At 29.3% G+C, this 27,859-nt stretch overlaps 3 protein-coding genes and 1 long non-coding RNA gene across 8 annotated transcripts in view; 1 reads left to right on the plus strand and 3 right to left on the minus strand.

The window, feature by feature from the left end:
• The window catches only part of LOC107170766 (uncharacterized), a 164,172-nt gene extending 158,389 nt beyond the window's left edge, over positions 1 to 5,783 (minus strand). For 2 of the 4 annotated variants that reach the window (XR_016190132.1, XM_015520959.2), the window contains exons 1-2: positions 5,385 to 5,783; positions 5,012 to 5,170 (exon numbers count right to left, since the gene is read on the minus strand). The gene's annotated coding sequence lies outside the window, so the exon portion shown is untranslated. The remainder of the gene's footprint in view (positions 1 to 5,011; positions 5,171 to 5,384) is intronic. The other 2 variants (XM_089218728.1, XM_089218729.1) reach the window with 2 other exon arrangements.
• LOC149058155 (protein ZBED8L-like) lies at positions 481 to 3,089 on the plus strand. Of its 2 annotated transcripts, none has more exons than XM_089221488.1 (3): positions 481 to 757; positions 823 to 995; positions 1,080 to 3,089. In XM_089221488.1, exons 2-3 carry the CDS (start codon positions 921 to 923, stop codon positions 2,790 to 2,792), a joined length of 1,788 nt encoding a protein of 595 aa, XP_089077614.1. In that variant the 5' UTR covers positions 481 to 757; positions 823 to 920; the 3' UTR covers positions 2,793 to 3,089. The 2 variants fall into 2 exon arrangements, with proteins under 2 accessions (XP_089077614.1, XP_089077615.1); XM_089221489.1 differs by having other exon boundaries at positions 833 to 995.
• Positions 5,784 to 8,728: 2,945 nt separating the features above from the next.
• On the minus strand, positions 8,729 to 10,661 carry LOC149058156 (uncharacterized). The gene is made up of 3 exons (XM_089221008.1): positions 9,731 to 10,661; positions 9,448 to 9,668; positions 8,729 to 9,364 (listed from the first exon to the last, which is right to left on the minus strand). Exons 1-3 carry the CDS (start codon positions 10,284 to 10,286, stop codon positions 9,032 to 9,034), a joined length of 1,110 nt encoding a protein of 369 aa, XP_089077134.1. The 5' UTR covers positions 10,287 to 10,661; the 3' UTR covers positions 8,729 to 9,031.
• Positions 10,662 to 14,049: 3,388 nt separating this feature from the next.
• On the minus strand, positions 14,050 to 15,579 carry LOC149058157 (uncharacterized). Its single transcript, XR_016190303.1, has 3 exons — positions 15,384 to 15,579; positions 14,647 to 14,868; positions 14,050 to 14,351 (listed from the first exon to the last, which is right to left on the minus strand). It is a non-coding gene; the product is annotated as an uncharacterized LOC149058157 (long non-coding RNA).
• Between the last annotated feature and the right edge of the window lie 12,280 nt (positions 15,580 to 27,859).

The following is a 27,859-nucleotide window of genomic DNA, read 5'->3' on the forward strand; positions in this document are numbered from 1 at the left end:
GCAACCATTCTATCTTAAGCCGTGGTTACGACACTCTTCGTTGGGGCATTGATGTGTATGGTACTCCAGCCAAATCCTATGCCAAATCAGATAAAGAAAATATAACAACATTGATAACTGTAAGTGCTGCTGATGTAATAGCCCCTCCCTTCAGGCATGCCAACCACAGGGAATATTCCCTATTTCTAGGGAATTCTTGTAACATTTAGGGACACGGGAAATTTATTTAAAAATCGATTAAATCTAGGGATTTTCGTATATCATCATACAAAAATGTGTCTAATTGATTTCTGCAAGTGTATTTGACGAAAAAAAAACTACCATGATATAATGTTTTGGAGGCTGAAACAACTAACAACTTGTCGTATGGATCACGTTGATAATATCGTTATTGATAAGATTTATTTTACCTCCAATGATTACGTTTATGGTTTACGGTTAATATGGTTATCAAGTATTTGAAATTATAATTGTATATACTATATTATAATTTATAATTCTTCTGTGATAATATAAAATATATTGTACTTTCAAGTACTTTGTACTAACCTATAAAAAAAAATTGTTAATTGCCATATTATAATTTATTTTGTTTATTTATTTTATTTTATTGTTCTAAAATGTCGGACGACGAAGATGTACATAGGACTCCTCCAAAAAAAAAACTAACATCTCCTTACTATCGTCAAAAATATTGCCCTGAATGGGAATGAGAACAAAAATTTAAAGGATGGCTCACTAAGTCTAAAAACAGTAGGTATGTAATAAATTATTTAACTAGTAAACCTTATATTAATATTATATTTTCAATTTAATCTAAAGGTATATATAGTTTTCACTGCACTCCGTGCAATATTGATGGTGTCGCAGGAAAATCAGAGATACAAAAACATGCTGTAACCAAGAAACATGAGCGTTCAATGTCAACATGTAATAAACAACAAACCCTACTAACATTACCTTCAATTGCAACCAGTAAAAAATTGAACGAATCGGTAAATTTTTTATTTCATTTATGTTGTTATAATAATAAATAACTATCATTTATATTATACTAAGTACAGTGTACTTTATTATAGGTAAAACATTGTGAACTTTTAATGGCTGGGTTTGTTGCGGAACACAACATCCCGTTCACAATAATGGAACATCTACCAAAATTGGTACAAGCAGCATGTCCAGATTCAAAAATAGCCAAGGAACTTAAATGTGGGAGAACCAAGGCGACATCTTTAGTTACGAATGTTATTGGTGCCCTAAGTAAGTCTCGAATAATTGATGATCTCAGAGTAAACAAATTCTCAATATTGCTTGATGAAAGTACAGATCGATCAACACTTAAGCATTTAGCAGTTGTTGTTCGTTTAGTAAAAAATACTGGGAATCATTTTTCGGTTAAAGATGAATTTGTCACTTTAATCGAAATACAAAGTGCTACTGCAGAATCGTTGTACCAGCATGTTATACATTTTTTTGTGGAAAACAATATCCCGTACAAAGATAATATGATCGGTTATGCTAGTGATGGAGCAAACAATATGGTAGGTGTTAACAACTCTTTGAAGACTAAATTAACCAATGATGTTCCCAATCTATTTGTGATGACGTGTATATGCCATTCGTTCCATCTTTGTGCATCTTATGCATGTTTGATGTTACCCAGATATGTTGAAGACTTTGCTAGGGATGTACACAATTACATCAACAACAGTCCAAAAAGGTTGAGCATTTTTAAAGAGTTTCAAATATATTTGGAATTAAAACCACATAAAATGCTTCATCCGTCACAAACCAGATGGTTATCTCTGTTGTCAGTTGTTGAAAGGCTAATATTACAATTTCTTGCCTTAAAATTATATTTTACTCAGGCTGCTCTGGAAGACAAAATTGCAAACGCAGAAACAATATTGAATACCATTACAGCTCCAATGACCTTTGTTTATTTACAATTTCTATCTTTTGTTTTGCCTTTTTTTATTGATTTGAATTTGGAAATGCAATCTGAAGATATCAAAATTCATGTGGTGTATGACAGAATTTCTTCCATTTATAAAGAGATATTAAGTTGTTTTATAAAAAGGATACATATTCAAAATAAATGTTGCCATGAAATCAATTATAGAAATCCTCAGTTGTATTTATCAAATGATGATATATATATTGGTGGTAAAGTGTCAGCAACTTTATCAACACTGTTAGCCGAAAATAAAATTAAATCAACTGATGTAATCGAATTGAAGACACGATGCTTAAATTTTTATGTTGAAGCTGCAAAGCAAATTAATTTAAGATTTCCTTTTCGATCAATGCAAGTATTACAACATTTCAAAATGATTGACCCTAAAATAATTCATGGTGGTAAAATAACAACTTTAGGACCGATGGCTTCTCAACTACCAATATTGTTTAAAAATTTAGATTTAGATGATGTTGACAGGGAGTGGAGGAAGTTAATTATCATGGACTTAGAAGAGAAAGTTATTAATTCTAATGTAAATGAATATTGGTCTAAAATAATGTCTCTAAAAAAAGGGAACGACTCAGTTATGTTTCCCTTATTGACTATTTTAGTAAAAAACATCATGACACTACCTCACTCAACTGCTTGTGTGGAAAGAATCTTTTCCATGATAAATATGATAAAAACTAAAGAACGTAATCGCCTAAATACATCGAATTTAATTGGTTTACTACATAGTAAAAGAGCTATTAAAGATACAAATTGTTATTCAATGAAATATGATAAAGATTATATTGATCTCTTTAATAAAAGTATGTATAATTTTAAATAATTATAATTATTACTACTATTTATCTGTCATGTTCCTCAATATTATTTTACTAAAGACTTGTTATTATTTATTTTGTATCGTTTTATACCATAAGGATAAGACAAACCTTATTTTTATTTGTTCATTAAATATTGTTAAAAAAGCATTTAGCAACAGTTGTTATTATTATATTTTATACTTGTTAACTACCTATTATTATTTATTTTGTATTGTTTTATGAAAAAAAGACAAACTTTCTTTTTATCTATTCACTAAATATTGTTAAAAAAGCATTCTTACAGTTGTTATTATTATATGTACTTGTTAACTACCTATTATTATTATTATTATTTATTTTTATCGTTTTATACCATGAGGATAAGAAAACCTTATTTTTATTTGTTCATTAAATATTGTTAAAAAAGCATTTAGCAACAGTTATTATTATATTATATTATATACCTATGAAAAAAGCAAAACTTTCTTTTTATCTGTGCAGTGCACTAAATATTGTTAAAAAAACATTTAGCAATAGTTATTATTGCTATATTATATACTTGTTAACTATAATTATTTTGCAAACAGATTAATTATAATTATTTATTATGTATTGTCTTATTAAAAAAGAAAACTGTCTGTTTATTTGTTCATTAAATATATGTAAAAAAAAAAATAAGGTTTAAAAATTATTTTACCTACCTATTTGGTAACTGTTATTATTTTGGTGAATTATTGAATGAAATAAATGAAATAATATATTATTATGAATAATATAATTATTGTAATCTATTTTGTTGGTGAGTAGGGGGGTGTGGGGGGCAGAGCCCCCCATCTAATTTTTCAATTACTTATCATGGATAAAATAGGGAAAATTTAATACCCACATTAAGGAGTTTGTAAAAAATGAGTTGGCATGCCTGCCTCCCTTTGACAGTGTATAAGTATAAATGTATGAACCAAGATATAGCTTGATCTGCTCCTAGCTACTGGGGACTTGGAAAAACTGACTCTGGAGTCTGGATGGATGACAGGTGAAGCATTTTATGAATATGTTAGTAATGTATTTCATCCATATTTGGTGAGTAGTAAAATTAAACTTCCTGTGATTGTTTTCTTGCATTTAGGTAAGTTCTGCAAAGAAAACCAAATAATTTTGGTATGTTTATTTCCAAATACCTACCACACACATCCTGCAACCACTTGACATTTCAGTTTTTGCTCCATTAAAAGCTAAGTGTAAATCTACAGTTCGTCAATGGAGAGTTGATAATGATGGTAAAGAAATATGCAAACAAGATGTTCCTACAGTATTGCACACAATTTTAAATAATAGCAACTTAATTAACTCCATTAAGTCTGGATTTCGAGTGTGTGGACTTTTCCCATGGAATGCAGATAATGTAGCTTATACAAAGTGTTCTTTAAAAGAATGTCCAACTAGAAAATCTACACAACAATCAACTAATTTATTATAGCTTAAAATTTTTTAAAAATATATTGAACCTGATCTTCTTCAAGAGTTTTATATGACTAAAGATAGAAACACTGATTGGGAAGGTTCTATGACTGTCTCAGATTTATATGATGTATAGAATAAAATGTTGTTTTATCAGAATCAAAATATATTACAACCTTCTATTAATTGTGAGGCAAATTAATTGCAAACAATTAAAACTTAAAATGATTCTGTAAGCCAACTACAAACAAATTAACACTCCAAATGATTCTACAAGCCAACTACAAACAATAGCATACAATATAAGCCTATACCTCGGCCTATACCTATAGAGTTTTTCGTTGTAACGAGTTTCATAAAAAGTTTTTACTGTATTATGTATCTTGTTCCAATTTTTTAAAGTCAATATCAAAAAACTAAATTCATTATAATAATCATATTTTCATCCATAATACCTACCTATCTATCCATAATTTTTATACCAAAAATATCTGCAAATGTATACAATTTCCATAAAACCATATGAGTAAAACAATCATTAAAAAATTTAAATTACACAATTACGTAATTTTGTTCCAAAAAATAAAATACATGGGTATTATATTATAAGTAACTACAACTAGGTACCTTGTTTTAAAAAATAATAAATAATCTTGATAATAATAGAGCTCACTCAAGATTATAATAAAATTGGTAGGTAGTTTTAATTTTTTAAATTAATTAATTTGTTAGACTCAATAGACAACAATCTATTTAATAGGTAAAATAGGTTATAACTGCTTACCTGCAACGCATCATTGTAGACGAGAAAAGCAATACCGAGAGACCCACAACACGATCAAAATGGATATCCAAATACCACACTATAGTCGGACTTCTACGTAAGTAAATCCATAACAGGTCAATTTCATCCAGTTGAATCGAGAAATTGACAAGTGTAATACTAGTAAAAAAATAAAATTACAATAAAACGCAGTCCATATAATGTGAAACCTTTACGACGTGTCCTAATCAGGCGAAAAACAAAACAAAAACAAAACAACTCGTGTGTCATTACTCATTACATTAAACACAACATCGTGATGTCGTTTTTTTTAAAAAAAAGTTGGAGAAAACAGCATAGTTCGAACACAAAAAGAAATAATTGCCAGACTCACTGGATTTACGTAAGCACGGATTCAGAACTGCATGGCGATAAGTCAGTGATTAATGAATAAAATTTACCATAATTGATGATGGTTGAAAACTGTTACACGACAAATTGTACCACGGAGCTATTAAATTGTCAACTTAGTTATTAAAACTTTAAACTCATATTATAATACTATCATATTGAAAATACGATGAACATTATTATTTAAACTGGTAAAAAAAAACACAGTGAACGTCATGAAATAACACATGTTCAGAAATTAGTAATTATAGTATTATACTAATTAAGTCTACAAAAAACGGGCTACAAGTGTAGTACAAAATACACACAACACGCACAAGACATAACTACCACCTTTACTGTCGAAGTGACGAAGGTCGAAGAGTCGACGTCGAGCAGGCGAGCAGCTCGAGTGGGGCAGCTGGTACAGATTTCCCGATTTTGATAACAGCAGATATCATCAAAATCAAAATTCGGGAGATCAGTTTAGCCAACATTGGAAAAATAAAATTCCCGCATAAGATATTGCTTTTTTTTACCCGACCAACTTTGCCAACATAAAAATACTAAAATCCTTTTTATTCGCCTTTAAAATATCTAAAAACCTAACTACCGCTTATCAATTATAACTAATGGTTATCAATATACTAACAACAAATTACAAAATAAATGGTATAATAAGGCATATTAAATATTATAATTGCTTTAATTGTATAAGTATATAAAATTTGTTAGATTTGTTTGTATTTTGCTACAATGATAATAAAATAATTAATTGATATAGTGAATTTCTTTTGTGTTTAATAAACAGAATAATCAAAATAATACATTAATTTAAAAAACAAATCCAAATTCTTGCAATATTCCTACACTATACTGTACTTAACTATATAATAGTATAATGACACATTGGCACTAAACTTTTTTTTCAAGGGATTCTGAGCTGAGCAGATACATTTTATGCATTATTTTTTTTCAAAAACAAAAGAGATTACTTAATTATATAATTTAATTTATTTTAACATATACCACACATTTAAATTTTATAACACTATACCAAATTTTTTTAATTCTAAGTTCTCAATAGATAATATATGCATTGTAGGTACAATGTTTTAATAATGTTACCTATATGGCTAAAAGGCTGTTTTGTTTTATGTAAATAAGGAAATATTTAAATACAGACTTCAAATAAAAACTTTAAAAATGATGTACAAATTAAAGTATATTTAATTTTAGTTTTATAACATGATGATCCTTTATGATTGAATTATTGAACTAGGTACTTTTTACTTTTGTTTGATCAATATAAATTAAATTATTGTTTTTAGTAGTTACTTAATAAACTAACTAATAAATAAATAAAATACTTGTTAATTTTTAAAAATTAAAAAATATATTTTATAAGTATTTAAAAATAATAATTTATCTATTATAAAAATAACATGTGGGGCTATGTTATATTTTTTATATTTGGTTTATTTGGGTTGGACCATTTTTAGAGAGGACTAAAGCCTTCCCTCGCCACCCCTTAGTACAGTGCTTGAGAATTATAGAATTTAATCATAAGCTATTGAAAATTAAGTTCGATTAAAATGAACATTAAGTTTATGAGTAATGAAACATATACCTCAACACACAACAACATTTTAGAATAAACATTTATCATGTTAAATTAATTTTTACCATAATGTGTGATGAAAAGAACTTCTAATGCCAAATTCATGGGCGCAACTAGACCAATATTTTTTGGGGTGCACAAATAGTGAAAAGCTCACTGGCCCATAGAGGCAAAGCCGCAAAGCCCCCACACCACCACACCATTCATCCCATTAGTTTTCATATTACATTTATAAAAAAAAAAACCGGTCAAGTGCGAGTTGGCTCGCGCACCGAGGGTTCCGTAGTCCGTACAAACCTGTAGGTATATAAGTAAAAGTTCACCCATCACGACAATCGAGTCATAGTTATGGTATTTTTATTGCAAAATTAAATTTATAACATCAAAATATGGAAAGCTGGAGGATCATAAATACGCGTTCGTGAGGAAAAGGATTAGAAGTTTAAAATTATTTGAAAAAAAAAAAAATATTTTTTTTTTATATGATGAAACTAAAAATTTACGGTTTTCGTAATTTTTCCTATATCTGTACTATATGACGTGACTTCGTACGAAATTTCAAGATTCTAAGTTCACGGGAAGTACCCTGTAGGTTTTGATTCCCGTGCGAGTTTCGAAAATTTGCGGAAATTTGCGGCCTAAATGGCTGTATCTTTTGATTGCGTTGGCTTAGAAGGTTGATTTTTCTACAGCTTCCAGGGACAGTAGACCTGAGTATCATATACAAATTTCAGTTTGATACCTCCACGCGTTCCTGAGAAAAACGCTCTTGACAGACGGACGGACGGACGGACAACAAAGTGATGTTATAAGGGTTCCGTTTTTTTCTTTTGAAGTACGGAACCCTAAAAATAACTGCCAATGTAAAATATATACAATAACATACATACTTTGTTTTTATAGTGGTACCTAATACAATTTATAGGTTAACAAAATTAAATGATCAAAATGAGAACTAAATATTTTAACATGATTTTGCTTGAATGAAAATTATATTTATTTGAAATTTGTTCACTTTTCAAACTATTTGTTATATATCGCTCAATATTTAATATTTATGAATTGGTAACAATCTTTGTTGTAGCCCTTGAAAGAATAGAGTGACACAAATCAAAATATAAAATATATCTTTCATATTAAGTATTCGAGTATTTGGAACAAATGCAGTTTGGTTCCCACGCGAATTTTTCGATTTTTTTTTTACCAAAATGTGTGTTTCACGACACTGAATACAAAAGTCTAATTCCAAAATTCTCGCAAATCATTATTTTGGAAGTTATAGCCATCCAAAGTTTGCGATTTTATGTTTATACGCATATACGCGCAACACTACTTTAATGCCGTGCACATCGCCAATATATACGCACGTTCGCTGTAGGTAAGTGACCTAGCAAGTAAACTGAACCTTAAGTAACACAAATGACTCATGTCTTAAAGTCAATAAACTTCACGGCTCCCGGAGCCTATCGGCTCCGGTCACCGGACTCGATGGCCAGATAAAATAAAATAAGTATAAGTGGCTCCCTTCGCCTGTCGGCTCCGGTCGCCAAACTCGAGGTCCTCTGGACCTCTCGTTGGATGGGGGCTCGGCCCCCAAACCCCCCGGGGCTTAAATAGCAAACCTGGGGGGAGGGGGAGGGGGGGGGGGGGGGGGGGGGGGGGGGGGCGACCCCTCCGGGGTCGCGGGGGGGAGAGCGTCCCTGCCCTGCGGGCAGCCTGATGACCTAACAAGTAATCTGAAACTAATTTAACACAAATGACTCATGTCTTTAAATTCAAGGGACCCCCGGTTCCCGGAGCCTATCGGCTCCGGTCGCCGGACTTGATGGCCAGATAAAGTAAAATAAGTATAAGTAGCTCCCTCCGCCTGCCAGCTCCAGTCACCAAACTCGAGGTCCTACGGACCTCTCGTTGAATGTGGGCTCGGCCCTCAAACCCCCCGGGCTAAAAAATCAAACTTGAATGGGGAGGGTTATTGAAAACAAACATTTTTTGCAATTTTAATTTTATTTAAATTTTTCAATATTTTATTAATCGTCATCCGTTCCTGTAGAAGAAGAGTCTTTATCATCATCACTTATCAAAACATCGTTTTCTTTTGAGTTATACAGCTCACCAGCAAGTTTAAAAAATTCCGTTAGAGGTTCAATGTTTAATATACGACACCTTTTCAAAAACATGTACTTTGCTAAATATCCACCATAAAACCGTTTTTTACGACAATATTGGGAAAGCGAAGCCTTGGCGTGACGCCACATTCCCTCAACATTATTAGTGTGTGCTCCGGTTTCTGGGTTTTTGAATTGAATGGAATGATTCACTGTTAAATGAACATACCCTTCATCCTCCAAACATTGATAACTCTAGTAAAACAAATTAACACAATATCACAACTCAGTACCACAATATCCCTCGGCACAGCCCACATAGTAAAAACTAAATCTACCTTCCAACAATCGCTGATAATTGTAGTCCCTGGCAAGATCCAATCATTGATTGCTCTTAATAGGGTATCTTTATCTCGCTTTTCTACGGGTATTAAAAAACAAGCCCCAGTTTCTCGCTGAACACCACCAAAAATCCACTGCCCCTCTACACGATGCCCGCGGTTATATTTTCTTCGACCAAATTTGGACTCATCAATTTCAACAACTTGTCCGACTCCACCTATTATATGAATTAATTATTTTAATACTATAAAAAAATGATTTATTTAAGTTTAAACTAACCTATCTTATTATGATTCGTAATCATAGCCTCGAAGACGACTTCTCTATGAAATGATGACCAATCTACAGCAGTATGTTGAGAAATTCGAATTTGTTTAACAATAAATGACAGTGACACGTTTTCTAACCACAAATATGCAAACGATACTATTTGGTATAACGACAAATGCGATTTATGAAAAAATGTATCTATGCGAATCGATCGATAATAGTCACATTTGTTTTTTTGTTTATTTATAGGTGCCCTACATCTCCAACTAAACCCGTCTAAAGAACGTATATCGCTGTATAATTGTAAATAATGACCATTTTTACATTTTAATACACCATCACGGGCTAACAAATTCCACGATTGCAATTTTTGTATAACACTCATTGAGACGGGGCCATTGGTTTTATGCTCAAATATATCATACAACTCAATAAAATTAATAGATGTCATTTTAAAATGATATGTTGTCGTAACTGTAACAAAAACTGTAGTGATCTGGAGTACGCTTGTAGGTACTAACATAGCAATCTTCAAAAAGTAATATTTAAAACGAAAATAAAACATTATCAGTTCTATTGCCTTTTGAAACTCGTTAATTAAAATTATAATGAGGTAGATATCTACATAAAACTAATAAGTTAAATATAACTTTTACAAAAATATAATTATAGGGTATAATCTAACATTTTTCATCAAACTACTTTAGATAATATTGTAATAAAATAAAATAACATATAAATGAGAGGCGAGAATACGAAAACGTAAGAAAGTGGGTATCTAAAGCCGGTTTGCGCGCATGCATGCGTAAATACTAAATACGTGAAATCGCAAACTTTGGATGGCTATAACTTCCAAAATAATGATTTGCGAGAATTTTGGAATTAGACTTTTGTATTCAGTGTCGTGAAACACACATTTTGGAAAAAAAAAAATCGAAAAATTCGCGTGGGAACCAAACTGCATTTATGCCGAAAAAATAGAACAGCGCCAACATGCGAACAACATTCTCCTAGACCAGCCATACAAGTACAGTGTGCAGCTAACACATCACCCGACTTTTTTAAAATAAGCCATGGTATAAGTTTGGTGTCATTCAACCGTTGAGAATGATTCACCTATAAATTGTTAAAAGCAGAAGCAAAATTACACCAAGCAAAATAAACATTTATAATAGGAGCTTTTAAGCATATAAACTTACCTCTGAAACTACAAGCGTATTATTATTAATATCAAGCCATTTAACATTGGATATCCATCCACTTACAAAAAAATTATAAGCTTCTAAACTTTTATAAGCCTTAAACTCTTGTAAAGTGTATGCACTTTTAGTTAAAACAAGGTAATTAAATATATCAGGATATGTTACATCTGGTACTAAATCTAAATTGTTAGACCATTTAATAGATGGATCTTTAAGCATAAAATATGGATCATGGGAGTCAATATTGTATATCTTTTCTAGGTACCTTTTTTTAACTTCCTTAGTCATACTCCTAATGTAATTACTTAGTGTTAAATCCATTATACTTATAAATTAACACCACTGAATAGAATAATACTTATAACAGTTTATTACGAACACAATTTAATACAATAAACAATTAATAACAATTACCTATATTATAATAATCAAAAATAAATTTCATTAATATATTATAATATGCAATATTTAATGTATTTCGGTAGTATCACTGATGTTTTTGGACCACCGGTAATTGATAAGAATTAAAATAAGTTTAAACCTAACCTATATTATAATAATCAATAAGTGGGAATTTCTGAATATTCACTGGTGAATATGATACGCTAAAATCTGATCTATATTACTAATATTATAATATTAGTTAGTGTATAACTTCTTTTTAATTCGCGATATGTTATTTCTTTTTGGATTTTCCTTGTGATATTTGTAGTAAAACCTTTACAACGAAATACTTACTAGAGAGACATAAAAAAAATGTCCACAAATTAGAAAATATTATTCTTGAAAAATCACATTTTTCAAAATGTAATAGTTGCATTAATCTTAATTTTAAAAAGAAAACTCTAATGATTGATCATTTAAATTCTGAGCATGACATGTCGATCAATAAGTTTTTTCACTAAAATAATATTTGTTTAAGTCAGATTTTTATTCATATTTCGAAATAATAATCATTTCATACATTAAAAGTAACTAATGGATTTTAGATTTCGAGTTGAGCGATGAATGTATCTTTTTTTTTAATTCACTAAAAATGATATGATTTTATTCAGCATCTTTTATGATAGGAAAGTGAATGTATTTGGTACTTTTGGGTGGTCCAAAGCAAAACAGTCTACGCTCAGAATCGTTTTTTGTATAGGTACAATGATATCATATCATTTAATTCGAGTTAAATAGACATTGAATCATATTGAATTATAAATTATTATTTATAGAATCTTATAAATGGAAAATGATGCACGAATTGGAAGAAAAACATAAATATGTAAATCAATAAGAGTGTGGTGATACCGCGACCTTATCACCACTTGCAGTGTTGCCAAACTAGCCATTTTATAGCTAGACTTAGCTTTTTTAATAGTCGTCTAGCTATAAAATTCTTCATCTAGCAGGTGCATGTTTTACTAGCATTTTTACCAAACCAATATTGCCTTTTTTAGCTTTTTTTGGCTAAATTACTTTTTAAATAAAGTATTTGATAATTTTTATTTTTTAATCAATATTGTCATTTATCACACTATCACTATCATAATATACCCGTCGCCACTGAAATCATAGAGTAATATAGAGAGGCCGTACCAGACAGTAAATAAAAACGGTTTATATCACTAGAAAAAAAAACGGTTTATATCAGTATCATGGAAGGAATGTGTCATATCTGTTCTGGAATAAATAACAAATTATAGTATTGCTGGCCGCCAAATAGAATAATATTTAAATTTTTATTTTGTTTAATATTATATTATTCATAAATTGGTTAATTATAAATCGACAATGATTTATTAATATCCACATAGTAGTTTCATAAGAGTTTAATATAATGGCATCAAATAGTTTTATTTATAACTTCTTAATCATACATTACAATGGTATTTAGATTATGTTTATTAACATAGCAAGGAAAAAAGTAATAGAATTAAACTTTATATTTATGTATTTTGTATTGGATTTATATGTTAAATGGCTTTAAACAGGTAAGCATAATATAAGATTGTTAATTTATTATTCATTTATTAATCTCTTATGCTCTATATGCGTGCGCATGGGTGGTGCAGGGTATGCAAATACACCACCTGCTGAATCTTGAAAACTATTTTTTTATTCAAGTATGTTACTCTTAGTATATCTTTTGTAATAAATCAATCAAAAATTAAATCTAAAATTTGTTTTCTTAATAGTTATCAATTATCATAGGCAATAGGCATGGACATATTATAATAAAAGGTATCTATAGGCTTGCTAGGTACATCTGCATTTATAGACCATGCCAAGCATTTCTATTATTGTGGATAGAAAAACATTTTGGATGGTGGCAAAAATAGTAGCGAATATAGTGATTAATTGTAAAATAGGAATGGACCACCTGCAAGCTATTATGTCTGTGCACGCCTATGCACAGGTTAAATTATCAAACTTAAATAAAGGACCATACAAAAATACATTTCTTGAAGAAATAATGTAAATAAATCATTATACATACCTATAAAGATACTTGTAATATGTACCTAAGTACCTATAATATATCTTTGTGTTATAAATATATTTAGAAATAATTTTTAAACACAAGTGATTTTTATATTTTTTTAAAGTACTGTGTATTACAATAACATATTAAGATGTTCGTTGTGTGAATTGTAATACTGTATAAGTCTCTTGCATACAACTAAAAAATTTTACATTTCTAACATCATAACATTCATAATTAATTCCATTAAACTATTATATAAACATATAAATATAATTTATACACCTTTATACAAATATAATAATTTATGGTATGTTTAATAATGTAAAACAAATAAGCTGGTAACCAAATCTCTATTGACATGCAAAGTTCTCAAGAACATTTTTAATTTGAATATTCAAGGTAGTACCTATCGGTAGATAAGTTATTAGTTGTATTAATTATAAATTAAATATAAAATCTCATTAGTTATATTTAAGACAAATTATTAGACAGCAAATAGAAATGTTTGCACATTATACTAAAGAGTCGGATTTATGTAGTTAGACATTTAAAATATCTTATAATACTTTCAATACTTAAGACCTAAGTTTCTGGTGAGCTTAATTCTAAATAAAAATAAATTATTTTTTATTTTTTATAAATTTAAACCAATATATTTTATAATTGTTACTAATTTATTACAATATTAAACAAATGCACAACTTAATCTAATTTTAATTTATAACATGTTAATAAACAAATTTGTTTCATACAATCTTAACAATAATTTAATGTCTATACTTCATTTCTCACAATCATAATTAATTTCAAAAATGATCAAATGGTTATCCAGTCATATCACTCAGTATATCATCCATCTGAAATTGACAAAGATGAAATATACAAATGAACTGAAGAAAACTTAATGTTATACATTGATATCTTGGTCTATCTGGAACTTGGAACCCCTCCTTTGCTATTTACAACAAAGAAACAAATGTATTTAATTGTAATTCTTGTAAATATATTTTAAGTGTAACCATATAGATCATATTGTGTAACTCAACTACCACAAATTATGTGTTATTGATTTATTTTGATAACACCTTGGAGGACAAACAGTATATTGCCAATATGGCATACTGACATATTTAACTATAGTTAATATATGTGTAGTTGTATGCATAATATATTAGGTACAGTGTGAACTTGTATTATTTTTCTATTTCATAGGCTATTTTGGTCATAAGTAATTATATTACTATACTTACTATATTCCAAATAAGTTTGGAAAAACTGTGCAGCCTCTGATGATAGGACTGCTGTGATTGGCTAGTAGTTAACAACCGCTAACGAGAGTGCAAACTCCGAATGTTCTATTGTCGGAATATTGAATTTTTAATACTTGTTAAGTGTTTCTTTACAATTTAATTAATATGTTCAAGCTGTCTGTACTATTAAAACTGGATACTGGTTCAACAAAATTTTAACACCTACAAATTAAAAGTTTGTTAAAAATATTTCAATGCACCATATATTTTCTCTCAGACCTAAGATAAACATAACAACCAAATTTGCGCACAGCAGATCCAATTTTGTAATGTTAGCTTTAATATTAGAATTAACATAGAATCAAAATTGAAAGAAAAAATGTTTTACAAGTAAATATTTATTTATATTTTATTTTTAAATGAAGTTATGGGTATTTAAAATTTGTAACATATATTTTACATTGTTATTTATTTATATATTTATCATGACTAAACGGGCTGAGCACTTTGGACACAAGTATCAATCAACGCACACATTTAGATATACCATAATAAAACTGTATCACATAAAATATCAGACAATATAATAATATGACCATACAAATAACTCATTTTTAAATTGAAATATCGATAAAATTATCTAAGGTTCCCACAATAACATTTTTAGCTTTTAATTTTAGAATTCACTCTAATATTAATGTTTTTATAACTTGAATTAGAATTCTTAAAATGTATACTTTGTCTGTAGAATTGCCTTTAAGAAAATCATCATCTGAAAAATTGTCAATTCATTGGCTGGACTTCCTAATTCCTAGTAGGTGGTACATCATGTATTTCAGTTTTGAGAACCATGATATAATACATTGTATGAACTAAAAACAGTAACAGACAACATGCAGTTAACTATTAAGTGGCGTTTAACAAACATTTAAAATTTCAGAGACCTCAGATATTAACTTACTTATGTGTACCGTGAGTATCACTAGTGACTAGTCACTACCGTGAACAGCTCAAGTCTAACGTCTATAAAGACTATTGATAACTCTACCAGAGGGCGTGCTGGCGCGAGTGGCTGTCGTCATACACGGTACACATCGGCGTCCCTCTCCACTACAATGCGCGTGACGTACCTAATAGTTATTTATACTTTAAAACTCTGTCGCAGCGCCCGCAGCCCGCAACCACTTAAGAGGACGCTACACCCGCATGTGTTGTCTCCGTCTTACAAGTGCGTAACATTGCAAAAACTGTTTCGCGCGGGAAAGAACCGAGAAGGCTACAGTTATAACTAAGAAACAAAATTTTCACCACATAATAAGGAGAACATTTACTGTGCAACGTTGTTTTCAATTTTTCGATATCACAAATAGAAAAAAAGTTCTTATTGTTTCAAAATTCATTATTTTTGCGTTTTTCAAAATCGAATAACTTTTTTTTCAGTTCTAATATCAAAAAAATAAAAACAACGTTGCACAGTTGAAATTCCCTTTTATGGAACATTTCTACTTTACCGGGCACCCTTTTTTTTTGCAATTTTTTTGGTGGACTTAGTCATTTTTTGGCTGAAAAAAACGTTAGTGTAATCAGAATTTGGCGCACGAAGTTAGTTTCGTAGTTATAACTAATTGAAGTTTTAACATAATATGATAGCCCTTAAATACCTAAAATGCCATATGTCTAATAGTGTTCGTTGATGGCGCAATGGTAACATCGCATTCTTATTAGCATGGTACCGAGAGATCGATACCCTAACCTAACCTACCCGTTCCACCCAAAATTTTTTTTGCACTTTTTTTTTTAAAAAAACTAAGATCTTACAATTTTAATGATATTTATTATTAACATATTTTCTTTTTTTAAAACGGAGCTAACAGTTAAATAACAAAATAATCAAGTATAGTGGCTCCCTTCGCCTGCCGGCTCCGGTCGCCAAACTCGAGGTCCTCCGGACCTCTCGTTAGATGGGGGCTCGGCCCCCAAACCCCCCGGGGCTAAAATAGCTAACCTAACCGGGGAGGGGGTCGCGGGGGGAGGGCATCCATGCCCTTCGGGCAGACGGGTAACCTAACTTAACAGCCCTTATCCCTTAACTTAACCTAACCAGTCACCAGATTCAACCGATTGTTAAAGTAACATTTAAGTATTATTATACAGTGGCTACCTCCGCATGACATTAAACTTTAATGTATATAGTAGACATTCGTTTGGAAGAATAAAATTTCTCGTTGAAATACATGTTTCAATTTTTCAAAAAAAAATCGCTTGCGTGCTAAAATTCAAAAATACCAAAAAAAAAAAAAATGCATTTCGCATGAACCGGAAGTCCAAGCTTGGTGACTCGTTCGCTCGGACATTTAAATCAAAAATATCCCTCGATTTGCTGTATAAAACCACCTAAGGTAAACTTCAAATTTCAACAATATTGTTTTTAAGTAGGTACGTTTACTTCCAACACAACGTGTTTGAAATGGAAAATATCGTGTATTAATTTTATCTTAACGACATCTATTAAGATTGATAGTAATATATTTTGAGCAAAAACAACTTAGATAAGATTACAAAAGTTAAATGATGTTTAAATGATGGTTAAAGACTGAACAGTGTCGTACTTACTGTGTACCATTGATAGCATTTCTTTATAAATTGTATAAATTTAATATTTTACTGTAGTACTGCATTAATTATTATTAGTCATAATGAGTATCCCATACTTAAATTTATACGACTTAAAAGAATTGTCTATACGCAATGACGGATTAGGATTAATAGAAATGCTACAACGTGTCGGTGCATTACACACTGAACCGAAATGCGTAAGAGGTCACAGAATGAAATTAACACGCGATGAAGCATCCCTCGACAAATATAAGTGGAAATGCAGGGAAAAACAAAATAAAAAAAATAAAAGTTGTAACTATAGGTAAATATTAAAACTAAATTAAACTACTAAATTATAATTACTACTGTTAAAACTAAACTAAATTAAAATAAATACAAAATAATTATAATACAATTTATAGCATGTCGTTGAGAAAAAACACGTTTTTTGGAAAGTCACGCCTGTCGTTGTTAGATATTTGTGGCTTCGTAAATTTATATGGGTGATGAGTTGTTCATTCCCAGTACTCCAACTACAATTGCGGCTGGCGAATCAAACAATCGTGGACTGGGCATCATTTTGTCGCGAAGTCGTTTACGATTATATGATTGTTAGGAAAGTAATGATTGGTGGTCATGGACATACCGTTGAAATTGACGAGTCAAAATTTGGTAGACGTAAGCACCATCGAGGCCACCGTGTCGAGGGACAATGGGTGTTTGGGGGCTATGAAAGAGAAACAGGAAATTGTTTTATGATTCCCGTTGAAAATCGTACCGCCGACACGTTATTAAAAATAATTAAAGATTGGGTAAAGCCTGGAACTACAATTATATCGGACTGTTGGAAGGTATTTCTATAATAGTAAACTTGTAAATACAGATAAACTTCTAATCACCTAATTTTAGGCTTACAACACTTTGAACAACCAAGGCTATGTTCATCTAACGGTGAATCACAGCCTTCATTTCAAGGATCCCTGATACAGGAGTTCATTCCAATGCTATAGAAAGCTCATGGAGACACGCTAAAGCTTCTATTTCTCAATACTGTAGAAAGAAAGAGTTTTACGCAGGTTACCTAGCCAAACACATGTTCCAAAAAAAATGTCGGACCTTTAAATTAGATGCCACAAATGAATTTTTTAAACAAGCAGGGATTTTATACATTAACATCAATGAATATGACGACAGCGAGAACGATGACAACAACGACGGCAGCAACGACGGCAATAACGACGGCAACATCGACAGTGACGACAGTGACGATGATAACGCTCCGGGATATACTTTTTTTAAATTAATTATGGATTTTAAATCTTTAGACAATAAAAAACCACATTACACATAATACGTAGCAATTATAATATAATATAATTCACTATCGTCGAAAAAAATGAAAAAAAAAATGCAAAAATTTTGGTTTGAAAGAGGGAGCATTGAACCTGTGACCGCGATGTTCTCGGTGGTGCCGCGTTAGCCATTGCACCACGGCATTTGTAAATTTCGAAGTTAAATGTAGACTATTTAACCAAAGTTATCAAACTTAAATGGGCTATAACTTCCAAACTAATGATCTGCGCCAATTTTCGTTTGAACCATCGTTTTCACCGTTAAAAAATACATATAATCAAAAAAAAAAAATCTTAAATTTAGGGTGCCCGGTAAAGTAGAAATATACCAAAATCGTATTTGATGTAAATCTCATCTGAATACTAATTTAAAACATCTGAAAATTTTATAATAATATAGTCTTATAGATATGTTCTTTGTTTTTACTAAACAAATATAGTTGGAACTCATAGAAAATTTTCTTTTCTAACATTGGATATTTGTATTATTATTTCTGAAATTTTTTTCGTTTGGTCTTACAATGGAAAAACCAATAAAAATAGAAGTACCATGCCAAAGGGTGGTAGACCACTTACCGTTTGCATACGAATTTACAATACAACAAACAAGTAAGTTCTCGTAAAAACTCCCAATTACCCTTTACTTTGGTTATATTTAAACTATACCAAGTAGGTATACTATAGTTACTATAGGCTAATAGGTATAGGTAAGTATACAAACAAATATAATATACCTATTACCTAATGTATATATTAATATATTAGTAAAAATAAAAACAAAAAATTTATAACATCAGTAGTTTATTTTAATTTTTAAATACAAGTCAATACCATTTAGAATTTAAATTTATAAAATATATTTATATTAAAAGTTACTCCTGAGCAAGAGGATGATTCTTATTTGGACACCCGTAATACGGTGAACCCAAATAGGTACATTGAATATTGAAGATTCAGACGCACCTTCCGTATTAGGAAATGATGAATCTTCACCATCTACATCAAGAAACTTAAAATTGTTTGACTCCAATGAATCAATTACATCAAAGTAAGTGTAATTAATAAAAAGCATTTAAAAAATACATTTTAAATTTTTCTGTGTACAGCCTTGCTTACGAGTAACTTTGTATGATATATTTTTAAGTTTTGACCAATCAAAACACTTTTTATCTACATTTATATAGGACAAAAAATCGGAAACTCGCTCTGCTGTTCAGTCGGGGGTGGAGTATCCACTAGGTCATAGAGTAGATTACTATATAATGTTTGTGTTAAATTTGAATGTAATTATAGATATCATTGTACCCATCCAAAAAATCATTCTGAACGGAGATGATTTGTCAGCCTAGAATATATTATATTTAAATATCGTTATATATTTTATTTTATAACAAGTTATTTATTCTTTTTAAATAATAACAATTATCTAAAATCATTTTTGGATAAATCGTTGTTATGCGTAATTTTGTAATAATTTAAATTTCAGTCGTTCATAAAATGTATTTCTTATGTAACGCTCGAGTTCTTTTTTATAGTTACTTGAAGAAAAACTTGTGGATAACCAAGTGTTGAACCTTAAATTATTTTTTTAAATTATCGCTATCAAAATTCAAAATCGACTCTGACTTGGAAAATTAAATCACTCCGTTTAGAGTCTAAAAATTAATAATATTGTCAAAATTCTACGACACTCATAAAAAAAATTATTTAAATTTAAATTTTTTAAATTTATTACCTAGCTAAAAAGTAGATAGAATTTTAAAACAACTGTAATACATGAATATTTTTGTATAATATTCTAGTTATGAATTATTAGAACCGATAGAATCACCAGTCGTAAATCACGAATTGAGCGTAACATTTCAAGATTCATCACTAATTACTGAATCAAAGTATGTATACAGTGGTGTTATGGTAAAAAAATATTAGAAATTAAGGTTTTTGTAGTTATTTTTGTTATACAAAATACTATTTTTTAGAAAACTTGAAGGAAGGGAAATTGTGAATATTCGCCATATCATTGGTTATAATTTATAAATATTTATTATATTTATAACCAATGGTCATGTCTTTAATCAAATACAAAACATTGGAATCCAAAATATAGGAAATTGACAAATATGAAAATCATATATATATTCAGTTGGTTATTTGGCGCATGGGTTGATTTTGCTGTTTAAAGATGTATGTCCTATTACCACTATAAGTAAGATACTTTTAAAAGTTAAACAAATAGCAAGAATTTCAAAAATACTCACGTATTACATGGTATATTTAAAAATAAAGCTTCAGTTTCAACATTAAAATTACCTATACCTAGTAACACTAGATGGGCTGATGGTATCCTAATGATGGAAAGTGTGAAAAAAATCAGCAAGCTCTCAAAGGAATACTTGTTTCTACTGTTTTTTTTAGTTTAATTAATAATGTTAACTTGACCTGTCAATAAATTCCTCTGTCCAATTATTGCTTCAAGGTTGCTAATTGTACCTTGTTCATCAGCTGCTTGTGAGCGAAACTGGTTCAGTTTTGGTTTAATTGACACTAAGTTGAGGAATAAATTTCTACATAATAGAGTAGAAAAATTAGTTGCCATTAGATCAAACTTGAGTATTGGCCAAACCAAGAAAAAAACAGCATAACTCAAAATTAACAACAATTATTGTTGAGGAAGAGAAGATAGATGAATCAAGTGATTGTTCAGTAGAACCAACAGTTTCTATTTATGAACATAATAATATGATCTAGCTCTATCTAATAAAAACTGAAAGCCTTAAAAACCTAATCTCCGAAGAAAAAAAACAGAAAACCCGGGGGTTTTTTCGGAAATTTTGATTCCTAATTATTTTATCAAAAACAATTATTAATTATTATGTAAATTTATGTTAGTAAATAGCAATATGTTTAATTATTTTCTTATTAATATTATTAAACTTATTTAAAAATAAAATAAAATAATTTTTGCCGCCCCTTTAATCAATGCGTCCCGAGCGTATGCTCCCTAGTCCTCCCCGGCACTGATCTATTATTCACATCATTATTTCTGTCCATACACTCCATGTGAATAACACTGTGGCGTTTGTATTTCCGTCTCACTTATTTTGTCCTCATCTAGTTCTTTTAAATTCATCTAATATTATTAATATTAATATCAATTTTTTAAATTTTTGTTTCTACTAAACTTAAGCGACATTTAATATTATGATTAATTAAAGTATCATGCTCCGATACAGTTCTTACAATAATTTTAGAATAATCCACATTATCTGAAATGTAAGGATATATCCCAGTTGTGCAAAATTTAGGCTTGGTATTAGTAGTAATTTCTTTATAATAGTTCATAATTAATTTGGGATAGAACTGTTAGCACGTTAAATTAAGGTATTTATGTTTCTTTGTTGATACACCACTGTTTGACTATCTTCTTCCATCTTGATTTTAGTGGTCCAAATACAGCAAAATCAAGTGGTGACAGTATGTGTGTTGAGTCAGGATATATAATACACAATTTTCTCCCAAAATTTACTCTTATGTAAACTGAGGTGTGACTTGTGACCATCCCAAAAACCAATAACTGGTCGAACTGTTGTATACTCAGTATTTATATTGTATTATTATATTATGTTACACGTATACTGTTTATATTAACAATAATCATAATAGTATTATATTACGATCGGTGGAGACTGTCCATCGGTTATTAGCGAGTAGAATTATTATGTACGTATAGTCATACGATTTATATATTTGACAATAAAAAACTATAATTTACGTTTGTGTTATTATTCATATTAACAATACTTAAAAAATTGGCGACGAATAAAATAATAATGTAATTGTAGTGCATTAGAAGTTTCAAGTGTTGTTTTCATACTAATATAAAATGGCAACTAGTTAGACAGAGTCCATGATGAACTTCAATCAAGTTATTGGGTAACCTTTGAAACAGGTATGGATATTACAATTTTCTAGCCAAAATTGACAATTTTTTTTTTTTGGCAAATGCAATCGAAAACAATATTCAAAAAATAGCAATATTATCACCAGTTAGTGAAGAAATTCATAAAGTACTTTTTTAACCTTATCCGTTATCGAATGTTTGTAATGTTTAAAATATGCTGTATGGTCGTCTGACAGTGTAGTGGTTAACGCGTTTACAATTACGCCAAACATCAGTTGATTTGTTTCAGTATGGTCGTGTTTTAATGCTTTTTGGCCATTAATTATGTCAAAACGCAAAAGTAATCCTATATTAGATAATATGTTTCAAAAAAAGAAATGCGGCCAATACGAGGACACTATAAGATGTTGATGTTGATGACCCACCGGTGACCGCCTTAACAATAATATCATAAGTATCATATTACGATCAGTGGGGACTGTCCATCGGTTATTACTTATTAGTTAGTAGAATTATACCTATAATGTACGTCATTACGATTTATATATTTGACAATAAAATACTATGATTTACGTTTGTGTTATTATTCATATTAATGATACCCAACACGAACAATATTTGCTTCATTTATAAATGGTAAAAATATAATTTTTTAAATACATTTTTTATATATGTGTGTATCTGACTGATCATCATTGAGGGAGGGGGTGAAAATATATTAAATGATAATACCTTTAATATTAGTGTCCAATGTTCATGGTTTACAGTCAAAGATCTTACAGTTTAATATCCATATCATAATAATTCAACTATGCACGTATAATAATAATATATGTTGTGTTTTGAATTTTTTGATTAGTTAATCAATTGCTCATTGTTCACTATAAAAATGTTTTATTTGAATTTTCTATGAGTAGAAACCAGAGAATAAACAATCATTACAAATTTGAGATTTTTCTTTGATGTGTACTATGTTTAAATGTCGCATAGTCATGGATGATAATGTCTGTAATTTGTGAATATAAAATTAAAACATGTAAGTTATGTTGCTTACCTACATATTTCCCAACGAGAAGTAAATTTGTAAAGTAAGTTAAACTAATTAAATTTTCTTTTGAAATTCAATTGGGTTTAGAGTTTAGACACTAGCTGGCTTTACATTTTAATACACCATTAAGTTGATTAAAATTTAAAGTACCTATTTAACTGAAATATTCAGCTACTTAGTTTCAATATAAATTAAAAATATTATTACTATTGAAAAATTAACATTTTACCTGTTACCTACTTAATGGTAGAATGTGAATTATGTGAAACATACCAACAAAATGTTTAGATCTACAGATACTCATGTGAAAAACACCATCGCCTTAAAGTTTTAGACCCATTAAATTCGATTGCAATGATAATGACCAAAAACCATTCTGAGCGTTTAAGGCATGTCACTGTAGGTATCCATTATTTTCTGATGATAATCTCTCAAACTAGTCAAGTTAAACTCTAAGAATATTTTAATATTTTACAACATATTTGATATTTTTATTAATTATCACTAGCGGCTCTAACTTTTTTTTTTTAATTACCTACACTAAGAAATATTAATGACTTATAAGATCTTGTATTACGATTCCAAGCCTATGGTATTAAAATTAAATATATTATATGAATGATTAATAAAAACAATTTTCAAATATTCAACTTCAAACGCATGCATGTATGACATGTAGACCAAACAAATTTGTGGGTGACGGGTGTTGTAAGTAACTAATTATCGACTTTTGTCCAAAATATAAATTGTATGTACCTATCAAAAATCAAAAGATTATGCTTAGGAATATAAAATTAATACTGGATGTTGTCATTCAAAATAGTGAAAATTAGATCATAAAAATTCTAAAATATATTTTTGTATAAATATTTATTTATTATTTTTTTTTTATACAATAAGATAAAGGCTTCAACATTTTGAAATAATTAGTCTACAATAATTGGTAAAAATATGAACAAGAATGTAATATTTTAATATATTTATAATTTGTGTTTTAATGTAAATAATGAAAAAAATTGTAAATTGTTTCGGTGTTGTTTTCACTAAGAGTAAATAATTGGGATGTTGAAAATTTTCTGTGATTCAGCATATTTCGGACATTTAATGACAATATGGTCGATCATGAGGTTTTCCTTGCAGGTTTTGCCTACTGGAGCAGGTTCATTCGAAATGAGAAAAGAGTGTGCGAGGTGGGTGTGACCTGATCTTGCATGGATTATGATAACTTGTCTCTTCTTTTTAGGCTAAGGGACAAGTTTTATTTATTGGTGAAAGACTTGATGGTTTTTAATTTATTTATGAGAGGACTGTTGTTCCAGTATTTCTGCCATGTACCCGGAATTTTGATATTATTGGTGTCTAGTGACTTCTAAGAAGTAGTTAGGTTTAATTTTAAGGCATTGTGAGGAAGAGTAGCTTCATTTGAGAATTTATCTGCTGTTTCGTTACCAGAAATAATGACGTGGAAAGGGACCCACCACCCACATTCATTACTTGTTTATGTCAATTCCTGGTTATGTTGCACTTTGCACTATATAGTTCGTTCTTAGAGTAGAAATTTGAAATTTATTTTAAGACACTCAGAGAGTCACTTATGATAGCGAAGGAATCCGAATTTTAGAAGGAGGCGATTTTCAGCGCTTCAAAGATAGCATAGGTTTCAGCTGTGTAGATGTTGGTGCTGGAAGAAAATGAAAATATATGATTAGCATATACTATGAATATTATGATAGCTGCAAAACTCACTTCATTGACATAATTTTTGGACTCGTCAGTACCTATATTGTATGTGAAAAAAATATTCTTGAAATAATTATTTTTAGAAACATTTATGAATGATCTTGTATACACTATACAGCAATACAAAAATAAAATTTATTTCATTAATAATACCTAATATACTAATAAAATAATACGAAGAACTTAAAATTAAATTTAGTAAAACATCGTAATAGGCACTGCTATCTTCTAGTTAAAATAACAGATAGTTGTAAGCCGTTTTTCAGACAAAATAACAAATATTATAAGTTTAGAAATCATGACGTTAGATGGCGCTGCCGTTATTATTTATTTTATGATTCAATCACTCTCTTAATGGGGAAAAACTACGTACCTAATAATATTACTTCTTAACATTTTAACAATGATAAATTAGCATTATAATAAAATTAATATTGTTCTCAGTCATCATTATATTTGGCTGCGTCGATAGAATAATATGATAAATTATTGTTACCAGTCAACACGAACAATAATAAATTATGCTAACCTCTTAACTTGTATTATTGTCATTTGGTAAGTAACTAATAATAATTTATAAAATAATATATTATATTTCCATAATGTGACGAATGTATTATTTTGTACAATGATAGGTTTTCTATATATATTTTTTTTTGTCTATGTTCAAGATGTAGTAGTATAAATAATACTCCAATTTTCAACTTAAATACCTTTTCCGATGGAAAAGTGAAGCTAGGTTCACCACCTACCGGGTAATCTTTAAAAGCGTCAGAAAAACCAAAAAAAATCAAGGAAAACCTTGATTTTTCCACAAAATCGATTATCGACTAAACTACTAAACCGACTTTGTTTTTTAAAGTAATTCAAAAGAAATGATCGTGGATGCATCAAATTTTTAGTGAATATTTATAATTGCATTTTCTAAACACCATATAATTTTCAAAATATTTACTCACGTACTATTTATAGGCATATGAAATTTTCGAGTTGTATGAGTTTTTTATAAATATTTTGCTCGTCCAAGAAGCTCAAAAATTGTTTATAAGTTGTTGTTCAAGAAATCAAAAAAAAATTTAAAGGTAATTTTTTATGAGGGTTTGAAGTTCGATATTTGAAAAAAGTCGTGTAAATTTCAGTTAGAAATTCATAAATAATTTTTTTCCTATGATTCAAATAATTAAAAAACGAATAACCGTAGATATACCTATTTGAAATTTACAGAAAATGTTTATTTATCGTTTTCTATAATTGAAAAAAATTTTAAAATATTTTTCCTATTTAAATTTTATTTTCTAGGTGTACTGGACATATTCAATTTTTGTGTTTCTACTTTAAAAGTGTACGTATACTTTTTTCTAGCTTAATTTACTGACTTATATCTACGAATGTAAGAATGTGTTAAGATATTATATTCTGTGGTGTGAAGCGAACAAACACTAATGTTAATTTATACTCTCGCACATGCACACATTGTCAAGACCTATTAGAGTATCTGCTACATATTTTGCATAATTCTTACTCCTTAGAAAGTGATTGACTGGAACTTCCTTAAGGCAGTCGGTTATGTTTTAAGACGTATTTTGATATTTAAAACTGATTTATATTGATCAACAAGTTTACTAGGTTATTGAAGAGGCGATTTTGAATATCTATTTTTTTTTGTCTCTGTCATCACGTTATGGGGCAGTAAAAATTCTTCGATTTTTGACTTCAGTACCTTATTGTTAGATCAGAAAGTGAATCTAGTTGGTACTTTGAGGGGTCAAAATTCCCAATATTTTTCTCAATAATAAATTGGGATAAACAAACTAAAAATTAAGGAAATTTTCACACACAATCAAATTTCGACGAAATCGATTTTGGTTTTTGATGTAACTTTAAAATAAATGTCCATAGATTTGAGCATGAAATTTTTACCGAATGTTTATATAAGTATATTCTATGCACCATGCAAATTTAAAAAAATTTCGACTTAAGTTGAATTATATATAGGCATTAGGCATATTCAATTTTCGATCATTATTATTTTTTTTTTAAATTAATATCGATAAAAATGTATTTGATGGGTAGAAAAGCTTTAAAATTTAATACAAGGCCCCTAACATATTGTTACAATGGCAGGTGAAAAATAAAATACAAACATCATAGTCACAATTTTTTTTTATAAGCATTCAAAGTATTAATTTTGACAAAATACGTAAAAATCAAGAAAATTTGCAAATTATTTTAAGCTAGAAATTCATAAAAAATGTTACAAGATTTCTTTCAAGTTTGCCAACTTTTATCATAAAATAAATATCCACCAGAAAGTCAAATTAAATTTTTATGAGCGTTTGAAATTTAAATTTTTACAACATTGGGTTTTCATTAGATTTCTCATTTAGCGATTTTTTTATTTTTTCATAACTCTAAAACATTGAATTTTTCAATGAATGGATATAGACATTTTCTATATTTGCTAAAATTTTCAAAATATTTTGATTAGTTTTGAGCTGTTTACTCACAATTTAATTTTTCAACTTTTTTAGTTTTTTTTTCTATTAACGTCAATATAATTGTATTGGTTTGGTC

Source organism: Diuraphis noxia, unplaced genomic scaffold (assembly GCF_037042655.1).
Source record: "Diuraphis noxia isolate RWA-SAM2 unplaced genomic scaffold, SU_Dnox_SAM2 contig0002, whole genome shotgun sequence".
In the NCBI taxonomy this organism is placed as follows: Eukaryota; Metazoa; Arthropoda; class Insecta; order Hemiptera; family Aphididae; genus Diuraphis; species Diuraphis noxia.

Excerpts from the sequence above, each read along its gene's own strand:
- LOC149058156 (XM_089221008.1), bottom strand. The coding sequence starts at position 10,286 with ATGTTTTATTTTCGTTTTAAATATTACTTTTTGAAGATTGCTATGTTA. Across the intron at positions 9,669-9,730 it reads TACGAATCATAATAAGATAG|GTGGAGTCGGACAAGTTGTT; the intron begins GTTAGTTTAAAC and ends TTCATATAATAG. Across the intron at positions 9,365-9,447 it reads TTATCAGCGATTGTTGGAAG|AGTTATCAATGTTTGGAGGA; the intron begins GTAGATTTAGTT and ends TTGTTTTACTAG.
- LOC149058155 (XM_089221488.1), top strand. The coding sequence starts at position 921 with ATGTCAACATGTAATAAACAACAAACCCTACTAACATTACCTTCAATT. Across the intron at positions 996-1,079 it reads GTAAAAAATTGAACGAATCG|GTAAAACATTGTGAACTTTT; the intron begins GTAAATTTTTTA and ends ACTTTATTATAG.